Source organism: Colius striatus, chromosome 2, assembly GCF_028858725.1.
Source record: "Colius striatus isolate bColStr4 chromosome 2, bColStr4.1.hap1, whole genome shotgun sequence".
In the NCBI taxonomy this organism is placed as follows: domain Eukaryota; kingdom Metazoa; phylum Chordata; class Aves; order Coliiformes; family Coliidae; genus Colius; species Colius striatus.
In genome coordinates this window covers 68,195,266-68,211,145 of record NC_084760.1, presented here as the reverse complement: position 1 = coordinate 68,211,145, position 15,880 = coordinate 68,195,266, and the positions used below count along the sequence as shown (strand labels likewise).

The following is a 15,880-nucleotide window of genomic DNA, read 5'->3' as shown; positions in this document are numbered from 1 at the left end:
CCATTCCTAAGCATCATTACGGTGCCACAATGAGGCTGGATAAACGTTATTGGTCCTACTTTTCCCCAATGCATTCATCCTGTTGGTGTGTATTAAAAGCACTAGCACAGCATTTAACTACAAACTCACTGAAACACACAGCAATTTTGCCATTATATTCAATCAGAAAAACAGGAATGGGCCCATTCTAGTTGTGCCCATGTTGGTTTTCTAAAGTACTCAAACACTCTCTGGCAATTTTTACCCAAAGGTACACTATAAAAACAAGTGTCATTAGTTATAATTGAGACTCAGAAAAGTCTGTACAGCAGCACCCCTTTGTATGGACTAGAAAACACTTACCTCAGACAAATGACCCTCTGCTCCAAATGAAATGTCTTCCAGGACCTGCTAGAGATAAATTATTATGTATACCGTAGATACATGCTATATATAAAGGATTTCAATAGAACTTATAAAACACATAGCACATTAAAAAGTTATATAAGCTGACCAATTACATCATTTTGCTTCCCATGCATGAAACATTTCAACTGCATTCATAATGGAGCAGTGGCAGCCACCCAATATTTACAGCTAAATTTGAATACATTTTATTAAAGTCAGTCTTTGGTTTCCCAGTTAAAACCCATGAGGAATACTGCCTCTAGAACTGAAGGACTAACTACAGATTGAAACAAACTTTCTGTCTTTCAAACTTCCTATTCCTTATGGCTCTATAAACCATTCAAGAGTCAACAGACTTTTTTTTTGGCACAAACCCTGTAAGTGATTTTGGGCAGGAGAGAGACTGCAGTGATGTTTTGTATTTGTAACACATGCTAACTATAGTCACTTCCTATTTCAAAACTTGCTTAATCTTAAAGTCTGTAAGAAATTAGACAACATTTTACTGATTGACTGAGGAGCAAAGAAATTTGATGTTAACATTACTAGGAAATCACACATAACAGTATTGATAATCCTTAAATAAAGGGCATTGCTTTGGTAGGGCAAAACTTGTTTTCATAGGTATGTGGATATATATAAAATGAAATACAAAACCATTACTCAGTCACAAGATCGTTGTTATTATTACTGGGCACTATTTTCAGTAATCTATCTGAGCAGAGATTACTTTTGGTTTTTTAACCTTTTACTATTAATTTTCTGATTACATTTTTACTGCAAAATACACCTAAGCATTAAGCTTACTGAGATGCTACAATTTTTAGCTAAAGAGTTAGCATTTCTACCAGTAGATTCACAGAATCACAGAATCCACACAGCCAAGTGGCATCTTAGTGCACGACAACGTGTGTGCCTGCCTATGCAACAGTGATTTGACCACTGTGTACAAGCCAGCTGCTTTCCAGCTTGGATTAGCACAAAAACCACACAAATACTGACTTGCACAGATGCTTAATGCCAACATTTAAAACACAGATTAAATTTAAAGTTTCCAAATTATTTTTTAAGCTCTACAAACACAATGTTTAATTAGAACTCAAACAAATGCACAGTTTATTTAGCTTTCAAAAGGCTTTGTCCTTTACATGTTGCTATACACAGCCTACAGCAATGCACAGTAATGTTACAGCTTGCTGACAGAGGCTTTCTTCGTGCTTGCTATAGCTAAATTCTGAAAAATGTGGTGTCATATCCTGTGATGACTTCTTTTTAATGACAGACACCACATTAAATATTCATTATTATTTTTTGTGATTGCCCACTTAGCATCACTTAGAACATTCAATATCTTTTAAAAAGTGAAATCAAATGAAGGCTTTGCAATCATAGAACATTCTCCCAACACCAGAGTGCTCTACAAAAGACCCTGTAACATCATCTCAGATGGCAAAACTGCAGTATGCAGAGGTGAGGAAAAGATAGCAGCTCTTATTTTTATCCCTGCTCTCTGCTTCTTTTACAGTGAAAGAGTGAGAAATGATCTACAAAAAATTCTGATGGTATAGCTACCAAAAATGCTGACTTACAAAAGGTAACACTACTGAATTTCAGTTTTTACCTTGTAACTTTAATCACCTCAATTTTCTTGAAATCTAGTAGGTGTTTCTTTCCTTCATAGTGATTAAGAGGGAGCACTGTACAGCATGCCAGAGAGCAGAACAAGAAGAAAAAAGGATAGGTCAGGAATTCAAGCCTGCAGGTGCACACATACTCATGTTCATCAAGATACTTGGTATTAGTGAGGACCCAGCACACATACATCTCTGTATTAGTTATCATCAATGATTCTTGTGCAGGTTTTGCTTACACATACGTTATCATCAAGCCAAAAGTAAAGCAAGGTATCATAAGGAGTGGAACAAGCAGATGTTAATGTCTAAAGAAAAGTGAAACGTTACTATTTTAGAAATCACTCAGATATATATCTAACTATGTAATAATGATCACAGTGACTTTTGCCTCAATCAAATGTCACAAGGAAAAATAATTTGCAGTCAGTTTGAAAGTATGGAACATTTCTAGGATGAAACTAGAACCCATCTTTGCTTTTCTCCCAAGTCTCTAAGTAATTGAGCCCAGCTAGTCAGAAAAATGACAAATTAGAACTGCAATAATGGAGCACCCTAATTTCATCAATATAGCTACCAGTTGAGTACACACATAGGAAAATTCAAGAATCTAATCTCAAACACATTAGGCAACAAACTCTTACATGTCTGACGCTAAAAGTATTGTCTATAACTTTGCTTTAGCATTTAAAAAAATACTATAATCTAATTAATTATCTGTAATTGAGAGGAGTACATCTTCATTTTTAAGTAAGTCAGAGTGTTACACAAGTTGATTTTTGCTGGCCTGCTTTAGTTTTGACCAAAAAAAATTAGTAGTGATGTTTCAACAAGCTGAGCTGCCAAAGCATGTCATTTGTCTTCCCTATTTAACAGCCAGTGTTATAAAGGAAACCTGATTTACTGGATTATTTTGGGATGCCACATTCTACTACATAAACAAACTGGGGAAAAAAAAGATCTGTACCATCTTTGAAAACACAGTTATGAAGACTATAAAATAACTGTTGACAGTTAATAAACCTGTGCTCACATATGACAATAAAATATCTGAACTTTCAAAGAATTTTATACTTTCCATATTTTATACCAGAACATGCCATATTTTATCTAGTGAGGATATTTAATTACAAATGAAAAATGGCTCCTCTGTAAAGTAGAATTTGAGGAAGGGTTCCTTCCATTTGTCTATTTTGCTTTTCTTATTGCAATGTTTATTATTTGTTTCTCTGTCTTCTACTGAAATCTATATATAAGATACAGTTATATGCAAGAAAACTGTATTTACAGTATACATCAGCAAAACCAATACACTCTCCATAGTAATACTTAGCCAGATACAACATGGTAAATAACTGGCGAGCTTCATGTATAGCATTTCACTGGAAAGTAAATCAATCACCTGGGAATGAAACGTACCTTCCAAGGCATATATGCACACATGCTATTATTACCTTGCTATACTGTTTTGAAGCAAGTAATTCAGTAACTACCGAATAGAAATAACACCTCTATTGCTTCTGCTTCAGTCACCAACTGCTTTCTCTAGAAATTCCCCAACAGGGAACACAGGTGACAGCTGAAGAGAATAATCATTCCAGAAGCACAGCAACCACATGAAGCTACTACTCTCACAGGGACACCAAAGCCTTGTGAAATAATATCAAACCAAGTATTTTGACAAATACATTATTTTCTACTAGGTATTCCCACTTGCTGATAAAGTGGCTATAAAAAGGTTCACTACTAATGGACAACAGTAAGTTTTTCCATGAAAGCCACATGAATGGCTATGTTGGAGACTAAAAGCCACCCCAGTATTTTTTTTTTTTTTTGCCACAAACATTAAATTATTTTTAAGTCACAAAAAACACAATAGCATATAACTGAGCACTTACTTAAATGCTACAGAAGTGGTTTGCCTTTCAACCAAATCCATTTACAAATCGAGACATATTGTCTCTTGCACTTCAACACGTTCAGAACTGGAAGTTAGTATGATTTGTTAAGTAATGTGTCAGGGTTTTTGCTTGTTTTTCTGTTCTGCCTTGTGATGATATACTAGGGTATGTTAGGTAATGTCATGCTATAGCTCTTTTCTAAAAGTTTAGACACTGCCTGTCACTCCTACTGAGATCCTACCAGCTTTGCAACACAAAGCATACTTGTCTGGTAAAAACTTCTACAACCTCACAACAAGCAAAAAAAAAAATCCCTGAAAGTACAATAGCAAGCAGAACAACCCTCATTCCAGAATCAGAATGCAGTCTGTGTGTTAGGGGTGTTTTTTTATAGTTGCAATGGGTTGCAGTCATCACTGAAGCAGAGGTAGACTAACCAAGGAAGCAGTGACAAAACAGCTGTATTGCTCATCTTTTACAAGCTGAAAAATGAATGAATGTTCTTACATTAACAAAACTGCTTCTTTTTCTCTCTCCTTTTCTCTCTCTTTTTCTCCCTTTCCTTCTTTCTCCCTCTATTCCTCCTTCCCTCCCTTGTCAGTCCTAGGAGCACTGCAGGAGTAGAGCTGGGAGTACTTCCACAGTTCCTTCACTAATGGCTATTTTCATCTTTACATTTATCAGCTTCTGAAAGGATTTTGGCACATTCTCAAAATTTAGTCTATTCAGGATACCAAGATAGTCCAGATCCCAGGCAAAAGCATTTATACCGCAAAGTTTAAGAACCTAGATGAAGAGCTGAGGTTAGGGGAATGGTCTCCCTAAGTTCCTTCTCCAGTTGACAGAGACACAGAGGAAATGTCCACAAAAGAAGTTCAAAAGTAGAAGCTTAATCAAAGCACTACAAATATGTGTCCCTCTTCTATTAAACATATGGAGAACGTGTCCTTCTTCAGTTCAGCACCTCTCTCCAGAACCAGAAGTCACCTCACTTCAGCTACCTTGATGTCACTCTAGGATAGCAATGCTGATTTCCAGGGAAACGATCCGGACTTGCAGGGGTAATAGAAACCTCAAAAGAAAGAGTCACAAACCCCCAAACTCTTCAGTGATTGTCTGCTGCACCTTTGAATGGGGAGTGAAGTTTTCTATTATTAGGTATCAGGTATACAGAACTCCTCGTATTACTTCAGCAGACTCATCAGGAACATGATAAGAGAGGAGAAATTTTGTTTTGTGTTATTTTTGTCAACCAATTCCAAGGTGATAAAACTGACAACTCCTTTTGGAAGATCTTTTTGTCACAGTGCTGCTCTTGAGTGACGTTTACCTTGGCTATGCAGTTAAAAGATTACTGGGCAGCTGTACACTTTTCAAGGATGGCATTCTAGAACAGGACATGAAAACTTACAAGAAATTTTAAGCCTCATAATTTTTTTTTCCCTCCTTTTTGATACTTGGATACTGGAAGCCTACCAACATCTGAGCTAGGAAGCCTTTGATCATTTCACTAGGGGAGGAAAACTTAACTTTCTCCCCACTTCAGCTAACATAGATGCAGCCTAACAAGTCATCAGAACAAACTCGGAGTAAAACTCATCAATGAGATGAGGAACAGCAGATAATTTGTGTTACACAAATCATTTTTCCCCTTGAAATACTAATGTACACTCTCTATTTATTGCCTGAATAACTTCCACATTTTAAAAAGACTGATGGTGAAAGGAGGAAGGGTTGAAGGGCTTCTGAGAAGCTAATAAGCTATTTTATTCATGTCCCAGATCAGAAGCCAGATGTTAAGTTCACACTTAACCTGCCCTTCTGACCCATCACCCAGATTCAACTCCTCCTCCCCAAAGGAAAACCAGCTTGAAGTGCACTTGAAATGCAGCTGTATGATGTCTCAGATACCTCTTTTAGCTCGCTGTGTTTGGGGCACAGAACAGTGCCCCACTCCATGCCCCTTGGAAAATGACCTTTCCTTTTTTCAGAATCAGATGGGCCATCAGCAGTCATCTCCATCTCATCCATTTGTTTCTCCTCTTCTTCAAAAACACAGCAACTGATTTCTTTCAGTTGAAACCCTCGGATCAACAGCTGACAGGCCTCCAAATCAGCTTCCCACACTCTTTGGAGCAGCTGGCTCCTGCAGCTGAAATACAAGCCAAAAGAAAATAAAACAGCAGTTCATAGAGAATAGTTGCTATTTCAAGTAAATTTTGAGGTGACTGCTTATTATTAGTTAGGAAAATAAAAACAATGAATAAAGAACAGCAGCTCAAATACTTCCACTGAGATAACACAAGCTATTTCCAACTGAAAAGCAGTAAATTATGGCCTTGTTACAAAGCTGGTGCAATAAAAAAACCCCAAAAAATAAAACACACACCTATGTGCTAAGACATTGCTTTCAACTGTACAGCATGCACTGGTTACATGTAAACTTCTCCTGATGGGACAGAAGTCCAGGGGTCTTGCGATCACAACCAGACCTTCCTTCATGCTATCAGATATACAGGCCTATCAGCCCAAAGACAGCCATGTGGTTTTCCTGAGTGTGATGTATGAACAATCATGTTGTTTACTGTGTTAAATCAGCTCTAATTTTTTGAAAATAGGTACACTGAATTCCTTGTTAGACTGAAATGTGCTTGCTTCAACTCTGGTGAATCAGATTAGATTATACTGTAATAATCTTACAGAATCACAGAATGGTAGAGGTTGGAAGGGACCTCTAAGAGAGCATTCAGTCCAACCCCCTGCTAAAGCAGGTTCATCTTGATCAGGTCACTCAGGAAGATGTCCAGACAGGTTCTGAAAACCTCCAGAGGAAGAAACTCCACATGCTCCCTGGGCAGCCTGTCCCCAGGCTCCCTGAACAGAAAAGAAGTTTTTCTTTATGATTAAGTGGGACTTTTTGTGTTCCAGCTTATGTCCATTACCATTTGTCCTGTCACTTGAGATAACATGAGACAACAGAAAAATGTGGTACCCCATCCTCTTGACAAACACCTCTTCCTTCAGTGTTACGCTTACGAGTGTGGCCCTTATCTCTCACTAACGTGCTTTGGGTTTTATTCTGCTTTGTTATCTCACCAAAGAAAACCCACAAGTATTAGGAAGTTCAAAATACCAAACTTCTTCATACTTTTAATCCATTGATTACCTCTCAGAGATGTCCATATATGTTATAAATACTGCTCCTAAGATCCATCCAATAGGTAATTTCACCTGAAGCTTCTGAGAATTCTAGGCATAGATTTTTCAGTACAAGACACTGAATAGTAACATCACACTGCTCGTAAGAGATGCGGTCACATCTCCATTTAATACATGTTGTCTCTAAGGAACTGAAAGATTAGGTTCCCAGCTAAAACATAGCATGTGAGAGGCAGAGTTTGTGACGGGACTCAAAAGCACGGATTCCCATGGCAATACACACTTCCAGAGAGATGTGAATGCTCATATCTAATAACCACAATAGTTTCACAGTGCTTTTCAAATTATATCATTTACTATATAATTGTATGCAATTATAAGTGACTAAAAGAAGGAAAATAACTATTTAATTTTAACTTTTTCTGACTAAATTAAATACCAGCTTATCTTTTATTCTAAACAAAGGATAAAGGAGCTGCACTGTTCACCATGAATTCATTAATCTAACAAAGGTATTTTTTTAACTCTACAAACTGTACAAGATGCCAAGCTGTAAAATTCACACAGCAATACCTAGAGACTGAGAATAAAACTAAGCTTCAGAAGCTAAGCTATTTGATCTGTGCTTAGAGTCAGTATATGTGTTTATTGAAGGCAGAATGCAGCATCACATCTACAAATTGGTCTCCTCCAAGGAGTTCAGAGTCCTGTTAATTAAAGGGAAAAAAATCTTCACTGGATTACACTTCTGTGGTCGATCCAGGCAACATTTCACTTACCAAGACAGAGAAATAAAATAATTCCCCTTGTTCATCTACTTGTCAGTCACATTATCATGGTTATGCAGTCAAATCATTTCCCTGCAGACATACATAAGCCCATTTACTTGCTTTTTGAAAAAGTTTGCAGCTCTACATGGCTTATTATTAAAGGCTCAGAAAATTCACTAGAGACTTAAATCATAATCTCTAGTGGATAGGTTGTTTTGGCTATTCGATTTAATGAAGAGTTCTATTGATAAAACTAGGGCAGAGATAGTGATGTATGTAGTATTCATAGTGTAGAAGATGAATAGCATACATAAATGTATGGCACAACAGTGCCTGGGTTGCTGTTATTCAGCGATGACTCAGCTCATCAGTCAACATGCTTTTGACTGTATCTAAGTTTTACACCCATTTTAGTAATCAGCAATTACTGAACATTCTGCTAATAGCTTGCTTTTATTTCAAGGGCATCTTCGTTTCATCATGGTGTCTGCAAAACTCTGATACATCTTGAGCTAGGATACAAAGGTGTTACGGTGAACTTTTCAACTCAAAACACTGAATGCACATACACTTGGACACTCTGAAAGCACCTAAGCCAAAAGACTGCGTCTTCTGTGTTTTGAAATTCAGTTTTCAGAAGCATTTTCCAAACACTTTAATTAAAATTACTTGAAAGCTATAAATAGTTGACAAAGAAACACATATGAAATAATTATTAAAAACCAGGTTGCTTTAAAAACTGTGTAAATCTTTAGCTATTACATCAGGTGTAAAATCAAGCTCAGATGAATTTCAGAGTTTGGTTTATTCAAGTCCAATACACACTAACAGTGCAGTTTCAGTCTCCATGAAGCAAGAAATATGTGGATGTTCATACTGAACACAGTGAGTTTTGTCAGGTATGCAACTTTTCCAAATGATGGATTGAGATTAGATCAGATTTTATATTATTCCTGTGTTCATAAACATTTTATGATGGGTCTCTGGGTATTATAACGCCTGTCTGTATGTGCTATCCAAGTGGCACATATGGCAAGTTCAATGGAGGTGCCAGGAATAATTTTCTGGAATACACTAAAAATCATAATCCATCAGCTGTTTATATAGACCCAGCAACAAGCCATACCTTAATCACTTACTAATTAAGAACTTCCAAGTGCCAGAGTGCTCAGGAGTCCAAAGTGCCAGGCTTTGTACAATCACCAACCAGATTACAACAATGGCCCTTTTCTAAGAAAGACTTAAAATTTAACCAAGCAACAAGAGTTAGGATACAAAGAAAGATCTTCAAAGAAACATTGAGACAGCAGTGGACTCCACACTGCATGTTAGTTAAAGTACAACAGTTTAATTAGTTACATCACTAACTAACTGGTCTAATCACTGTCAAGCACACTGAGGTATCACAGTGAATGATCATTTTAAGGATTTGCAGGAGGTCAATGAAACAGGTCAGGGGGTATCTAAGATCTCCATCCTTTCATGAAAGAATCACCTAAGAAAGGCAAAAGACACTTTTGATATATTTTTTTTTTTAAGTGAGGTTTTTTTTAAAGACTCTGAGCAGCCTTGACATAGAAGTCTAGTAGTTATGTTTGATGTGACAGGACAGAGGGAATTGATGGAGAAAAGTAAACAAAGTGAAATGATCAGAAATACTGATTTTTTTCTTTTTTTTTAAAGGGAGAGAGAAAGAATCGTCATTGCAATGGCAATAGCACTTTGAATAGACAGGAGTAGGGCAAGACTGCTTTTGCCAAGCCACAGCCAGGGAAATAGATGTTGAAGTAAGTAAGATGCAAGATGCAACCAGAGTGATTAGTTTAGCTGGATGGATAGTTGAGACAGGTCTAATCTCATGGATACTATGCAGAAAGAATCTACAAGAGCAGGCCTAAGTTGACTTGAAGAATGGCTGAGACATCCACAGCAACCCAAAATGACACAGCAGGGATTCTGGAATAGGTCAAGTTGATGATGATGAAAGAGCTGTCAGAGAAACAGAACTGTTTACGGACAGGACGAAATTAATGTGGAACAGAGAGGCTTATTCTTGAGCTCTCTTCATAAAGTAGCAACAGAAATGACAACTTCAGATACTTTTACCAAGTCTCAAGTAGTTTTCTCGGAAACAACACCAGAGACCAGAAAGTACAAGGGCACTAGAGGATGTCTTCAATCTATACATAACATTGGGTGAAATTCATGTTGAGAATCATATCCAGCAGGGATTCTTTTTCTCTTCCTTGAAGTCAAAAGAACATTGCTCCTCTGTCTTTTCACAAGATTCCCAGAGATATCAATGGAGGCTCTCTATGTGGCTCTCAGCACAACATTATTCTAAAGCTATTTATAGGACTAACTGGAACTACAAGAACATGACTTCCCCACTGAGAGCTCTGCATACATACAAAAGGCACATTCAGTTCCTGAACATTACAGCCTAAATGAAAACATGTCTGTGTAAAAGTAGCCAAAAAAATTATATTAGACCCTATTTAAAAACAAAACGAATCAAAGTGCCCCGAAATCTCATCAAAAGCAAATCAGAATCAACATGAGAAGATGTTACTACTTGTAAATCCCTCATTTTAAGGAATGCCTCTTAGTGTGTGAATAGTTAAAAATGGTTTATAACACCCTGAGGTCAACAGTGTGTGTTGATAAATTACATTGCTTATTTTAAGGGAAATCCCTGGAATAAGACACATCTTGAAAGCCAAGAGAGTGAGACTGAAACTGAAAGGCTACATAGTAAGACACCTATTTAGAAATTGCATAAACAAAAGCTAACTTATGAAGGGAAATTAACCATCACTACGAAGAAATATTCTAGGCAACTTTCTTTCATTAGGTGAGCTATACTAAGGTGCAGATTCATGTACTTACCTTTTCCCAGCACCTGGCACGTGTTAACACTGCATTCACTAACCCTAAAGGCAGTTTTCTCTGAGAAGAAAGTAAACAAAATGCAACAAAAATAGTCTGGCAGGAACAACCAAGATTTTCACTGGAACAATTAAAATTATTGGAAAGCTTTGAGGTTTGCAGAAAATAGCAATCTGAGTCAAAAGACTTTGCTCTATATTGCCATTCTTTGCTGCTCTATCGTACAAACTAGGGCAAGTTTATCTATATTTTGGTCACTTGCTTCTATTCCTGTTTTGCACCACAGGGAAAGAACTAGCTCTTCTTAACTTTACACTTATTTATGTCTATTGCCTTTTCTTAAAGCAATAGCCATCCAGTGAACAATGGAGGCAAGTAAAAGAAAGGAGTAACAATACTTAAAGACAAGCAACTGTGTTGCTTTATTGTTAGCAGAAGTTCACCTCTCTGATTTGGTTTATCACATTAATTCACAGTCTTGTATTAATAGCTGTTCTAATATTTAGCAAGTATTTCCTACTTTGGGAGCATGTTTTGCTTCTCTCCTTTATTAAAAAAAAAAAGGTTTCCAGCCTGATCAGTTCTTGATCTTTAATCTTAACTGTAACATTTTAAGCTGCCTACAATCAACCTGTTGAACAAATCAAGGACTACAATGTTCCTATCAATGGGTCACATGAGGCTTTAAGGAGAAGGAGGCACATAACTCTACTGTCCTTGTATGGCTGGTGTTCAACAACAGACTGGCAAGGGAGAAGGTACAGACAGAGCTAATCAGATCACAGCTCTCTTTTGATGAACATGAAAGACAGAAGAAATAAGGTTTGGGAAAAGGGATAAAGAAAACCTGCCCAAACAGCAAAACATTTTTTTTTGCTTGGCCTGAGCACTAGAAAGTCACTTTTTCTGAACATTTGAAATCAAACCCTTTTGATTTTTCCTTCTTGAAAGTCTCCCTAATCCCATAAACCCCTTAATACAACCTCAATTTCACAATTCAATTCCTCACATTGCGTCTTTTCTCCCCAATCTCCTCAGGAGCCAAAAATCTCATGAACTGACTTCACATCATTCTGATCATGTGGTTATCCCCCAGTGCAGGAGGCATTCTTCCTTCTCCCTTATTTCAAAGCTCACTGGCAACACCTGTTTGTTGTTCAGCACTATTATTCATCACTTCTCCATGTAAAAATAAGTCTCACTCCTAGAAGGTCAAAAGACTCCGTACTCCCATGTAAGGTAACAATCTGCTTTAATAACTACCTTGGAGACTAGGTAGAACTCTTCAGCACAAGCAATTTGCTTCTCTAACCTCGCTTGCTCACTTATAAAAGACACAATAATATCTAGAAAACAACAATAATATCTAGAAAATATGCTCTTTTAATATTTGATCTTCTACAAATTACTCTGACCAGAGCCTCAGGAGCCCAACAAAGCAAACCTCACCATCCCCATTCTAAGTTCTAGACTCCTATATCTCCAACACATAAAAATTTTTCTCTGGGATGACTTTCTCGTATCTAAATCTTATGAGCCACAGACAAGTCCTCTGCATAAACAGTCCTATACAAAAGACATTCATTACACCCCGACAGGATATAATAGTGCAGCACAGAGATGTGGATGCTACTTTTATACAGTTGGAAGCAATAGGTGATAGCACTGTCTTTGCTTTCTACAGCATCCCAGAAGCAGAGGCAAATGTGCAGAACTGGACAGATTACTGGATAGATTTGAGCAAACAAATCTGAGAAGACCCTCCAGACTAGATCAGCCCTCACTGAATTGCCTATAGCATCCTCCTCTCCTCTACTCAGGCTGGTAGCAATGCAGAATATACTTGGAGGTACAGTATATGGAATCAGGTCTCCCATGGTATTGCTAGGGAATGCACACCACAGTCTTTAAAGTTGGGATTAGGAGCTACCGGTTTGTGGCCAAATAGAAGAGTAACAGTTAAATTCCATCTTTGCCAAAATCTGCAAATTTCAGACAAGGCCTAGAAAAAAAGGTCAAATATGAGCAGGCACATGCTCATCTCAGATATTTAACACCGTAGACACCTTAGGTGCAGTATAAAAACACTTAGAGAATGAAACTGAAATGTAATAAATTTGCTTTAGAAGGAAAATTGCCATGCTGAGGCACAACCACTTCAATGGTGCACAATCTCCTTCAGACTGATCCTGCATGGACCTTGCTTCCTTCACATCTCTCCTTGCTTTTGGTAGCTCCAAGTAACGTCTTTAAATAAAGATTCTGTGAAAGACTATGCACAGAATAAGCATATGCTATACTCTACAATTAACTAGCTGAGAACATCTAACTTACATGTTACATTTATATGTAACATTTTCTAGTTGTAAACAATGTCAATTGTTTTATCCTGCTGTGAAGGACTTTAGTATGGTAAGATACATGTATGTATATGAAGATGTACACAGATTAAGGATATAAGCTTTTTTTAACTTGTGTAAATACTTAATATGATGGTAGTGACAGTGAAGTAAAATCAATGTACCATGTAACTATTACATATTTCATAGTGCTACAAAATGAGGGACAGTTTTCAAATATGCATATCAGATTGTCAAAGCAGAGTAAACAAAGCAGAGCTGTGAGTGTAGGCAGATTTCTACTTTAGATTTGTAGCTGAATGATTTCTATCAGCAGATGAAATACATTATCGAGAATACAGCCTTTAGTGCAGAAGGCAAAACAAACTATACATCAGGAGGGAGTGCTGGAAGCAAAACACTGCCCAGGACCAACTGCAAGTGGGACCAGCAGAAATTATCTCCTCCCAGAATTCCATTTTCCTCTCTAGTTCCACAGATTGTGCTTTAATGAAACATTATATTTTACAGCAATAACTGTATGTTAACAAAGTGATGAACCAGAGGTATGTTGTACGCTCTCCCACAAATTCCACTTCCCCATTCCCAAAGAAAATCTAAATATTTCTCAAATTAAGAGTCATTCCATCCCCATTTTAATATTTTTAATCAATTTTGGATGCTTTTTACATATGCATCACGAAGCTACATCACCAATGCTATAAATTGTATATCTGAGAAAAAAATGGATAAATACATTCTATTACAATGGACAAATTCTAAGTTTCCTAAGGAATTGTCTCAGACCTTTCAAATGTTATTAACTTAAACTGAATTTATAAAATATTTCCTTAAAAAATCTTTCCTATTAAGACAATTAGAATTTTTTACAGAAAAGGCTTACAATGACAAATCAGAAATAATATTAATACAAAAATATGTGGCTCCTCACAGTGATCTCAGTAAACAAACAAATAAAATATCTGACAGTATTTTCTGCCAAGAATTTTTGAAAAAAATAAGCCTATCAGCTACACACATTACCCACAAATTCTCCCACTCAGTAAAACACTAGCTACTGCATCCAGGATACCAAAGGATTAGATTCTAAACTGAAATCTAAAAACTGTCTGCCAAGAATCATGACATCTTTCCCCTGTCCATAGAAAAAAAACCCCAAACCTGATATTAGCATCTTAAGGATGGAACTACCGCCTTATATTTTATGTGAAATTTACATTTTTAAAATGTCTGCTTTTTCTTTCCTGAAAGGGCTGTTGGAAATAAGGAGGAAGAACAGTTTTTCCTAATGCTTAAAACCAGTAACAGACATTTGATTAGTGTTATTAAAAAACAGGATATCACACAATAACAAACAATATTTTTGTCGTTTTCTCTTCAATCCTTCATCCATTTATTTTACCCAGCACAAAACTTTAATCATTGCCTGTCATCTTTCTAACAATACTGAATGTTGCAATGTTATATTTAAATTACCTCCACTGGAAACACAAAATGACAGAATTCTGCAGCTGCTGGTTTTCACTTTGATTCTTAATGCAAGGTGGACACAGGTATGGGATCAACATGTCGAATGCAGGAAATTAAACAATTTACACGGGATGAAGAAAGGCACCTTGTAGCAAGAATTTACAACTCAATTTTGTCCCTACATTTACTGTACAGTTTATTTTCACTATATTACCTAATCTATAATGTAAACATTTACTACGTGCTTTAAGGGCTATTTATTTCTCTTTAAAAAAAAAAAAAAGGAACAGAACAATGGTCCTTTGCCCCCACCCCCCCGAAACACCTATAATAAATAATCTATTTTAAGAGTAAAAAACTTAACTCTGATACATGAGGAGAAAGATATTGGTGAATTCTTCTTTTTAATCAGTACACATAAAGCCAGCTTCTCAACCCCAGTTTATCATTCACCTCATTCATAATCTGATAAAACAACTTTGAGTTTGGCACTCTGATAACTCAAGTCTGCAACCTGCTTGCATTTGGGTCCTGGAATAATAGCAAAGACCCTCAATGTCATTAAACAATTGAGTTAGTTTTGGGTTTTTTTACTTGATGGGTATTTCTGGAATGAGGCACTTTTCCTGCACTATTTAATATTGGATCCTAAATCAGATTTAAAGGAGAGGCATGAACTAGGCGCTGATTTTGGAAAGCATGAATCTCAGTATCTATGTATTCATCTAAGCTCTGTTCAGTTGAGCTGCTGCACAAGTCTAAATACTTTCATGAGCTTGAATCCCACAAACTATTCAACTTCTAGTGACTTCCATTGAAACCAAAGCAATTCAACAGCTTCCAAAGTTACAGCCAGTCTAATCAAAGAATATACATTTGTTGTGAAAAGTATGCCACAGGAAGAAAGCACAGTGTTTGCACTGAGGCCACATTCTCAGCTGCCACAAATCTGCACTTCTGCAATAGCAGCAGTGGCTATTTATACCAAGGGAAGAACAAGCTTGTATCACAAAGCAATTAGAATAACGAGCCCGATCTCTTACTGCATATTACAGTCTCTGACCACAAGTGTTAGGAAGCATACAGAAGGAATTTTCAGTTCTCCTATCATTTTTATTCATCTCTGTTCTCTGATATAAAATTCAACAGTTTATAATATATTCCCCTCTCTGAAAGGACAACAGATTTAGACTTTCAGTGTCAAGTGAATTTGGGAATATGAATCATCCTGTGTATTACTGACTGTGCAGGATTAAGCATACATAATGATTAAAAACAACAGTACAAAGAAATGTCCTTCTGGAAGAGATACA

General features: G+C 36.8%; 1 protein-coding gene across 1 annotated transcript in view; it reads right to left on the bottom strand.

Moving 5' to 3' along the window:
* The window catches only part of DISC1 (DISC1 scaffold protein), a 211,701-nt gene that overhangs the window by 20,239 nt on the left and 175,582 nt on the right, over positions 1-15,880 (bottom strand). Inside the window, exons 11-12 of the mRNA XM_061990989.1 lie at positions 5,831-6,071; positions 343-387 (exon numbers count right to left, since the gene is read on the bottom strand). Of these exons, the coding sequence (XP_061846973.1) occupies positions 343-387; positions 5,831-6,071 (286 nt within the window). The remainder of the gene's footprint in view (positions 1-342; positions 388-5,830; positions 6,072-15,880) is intronic.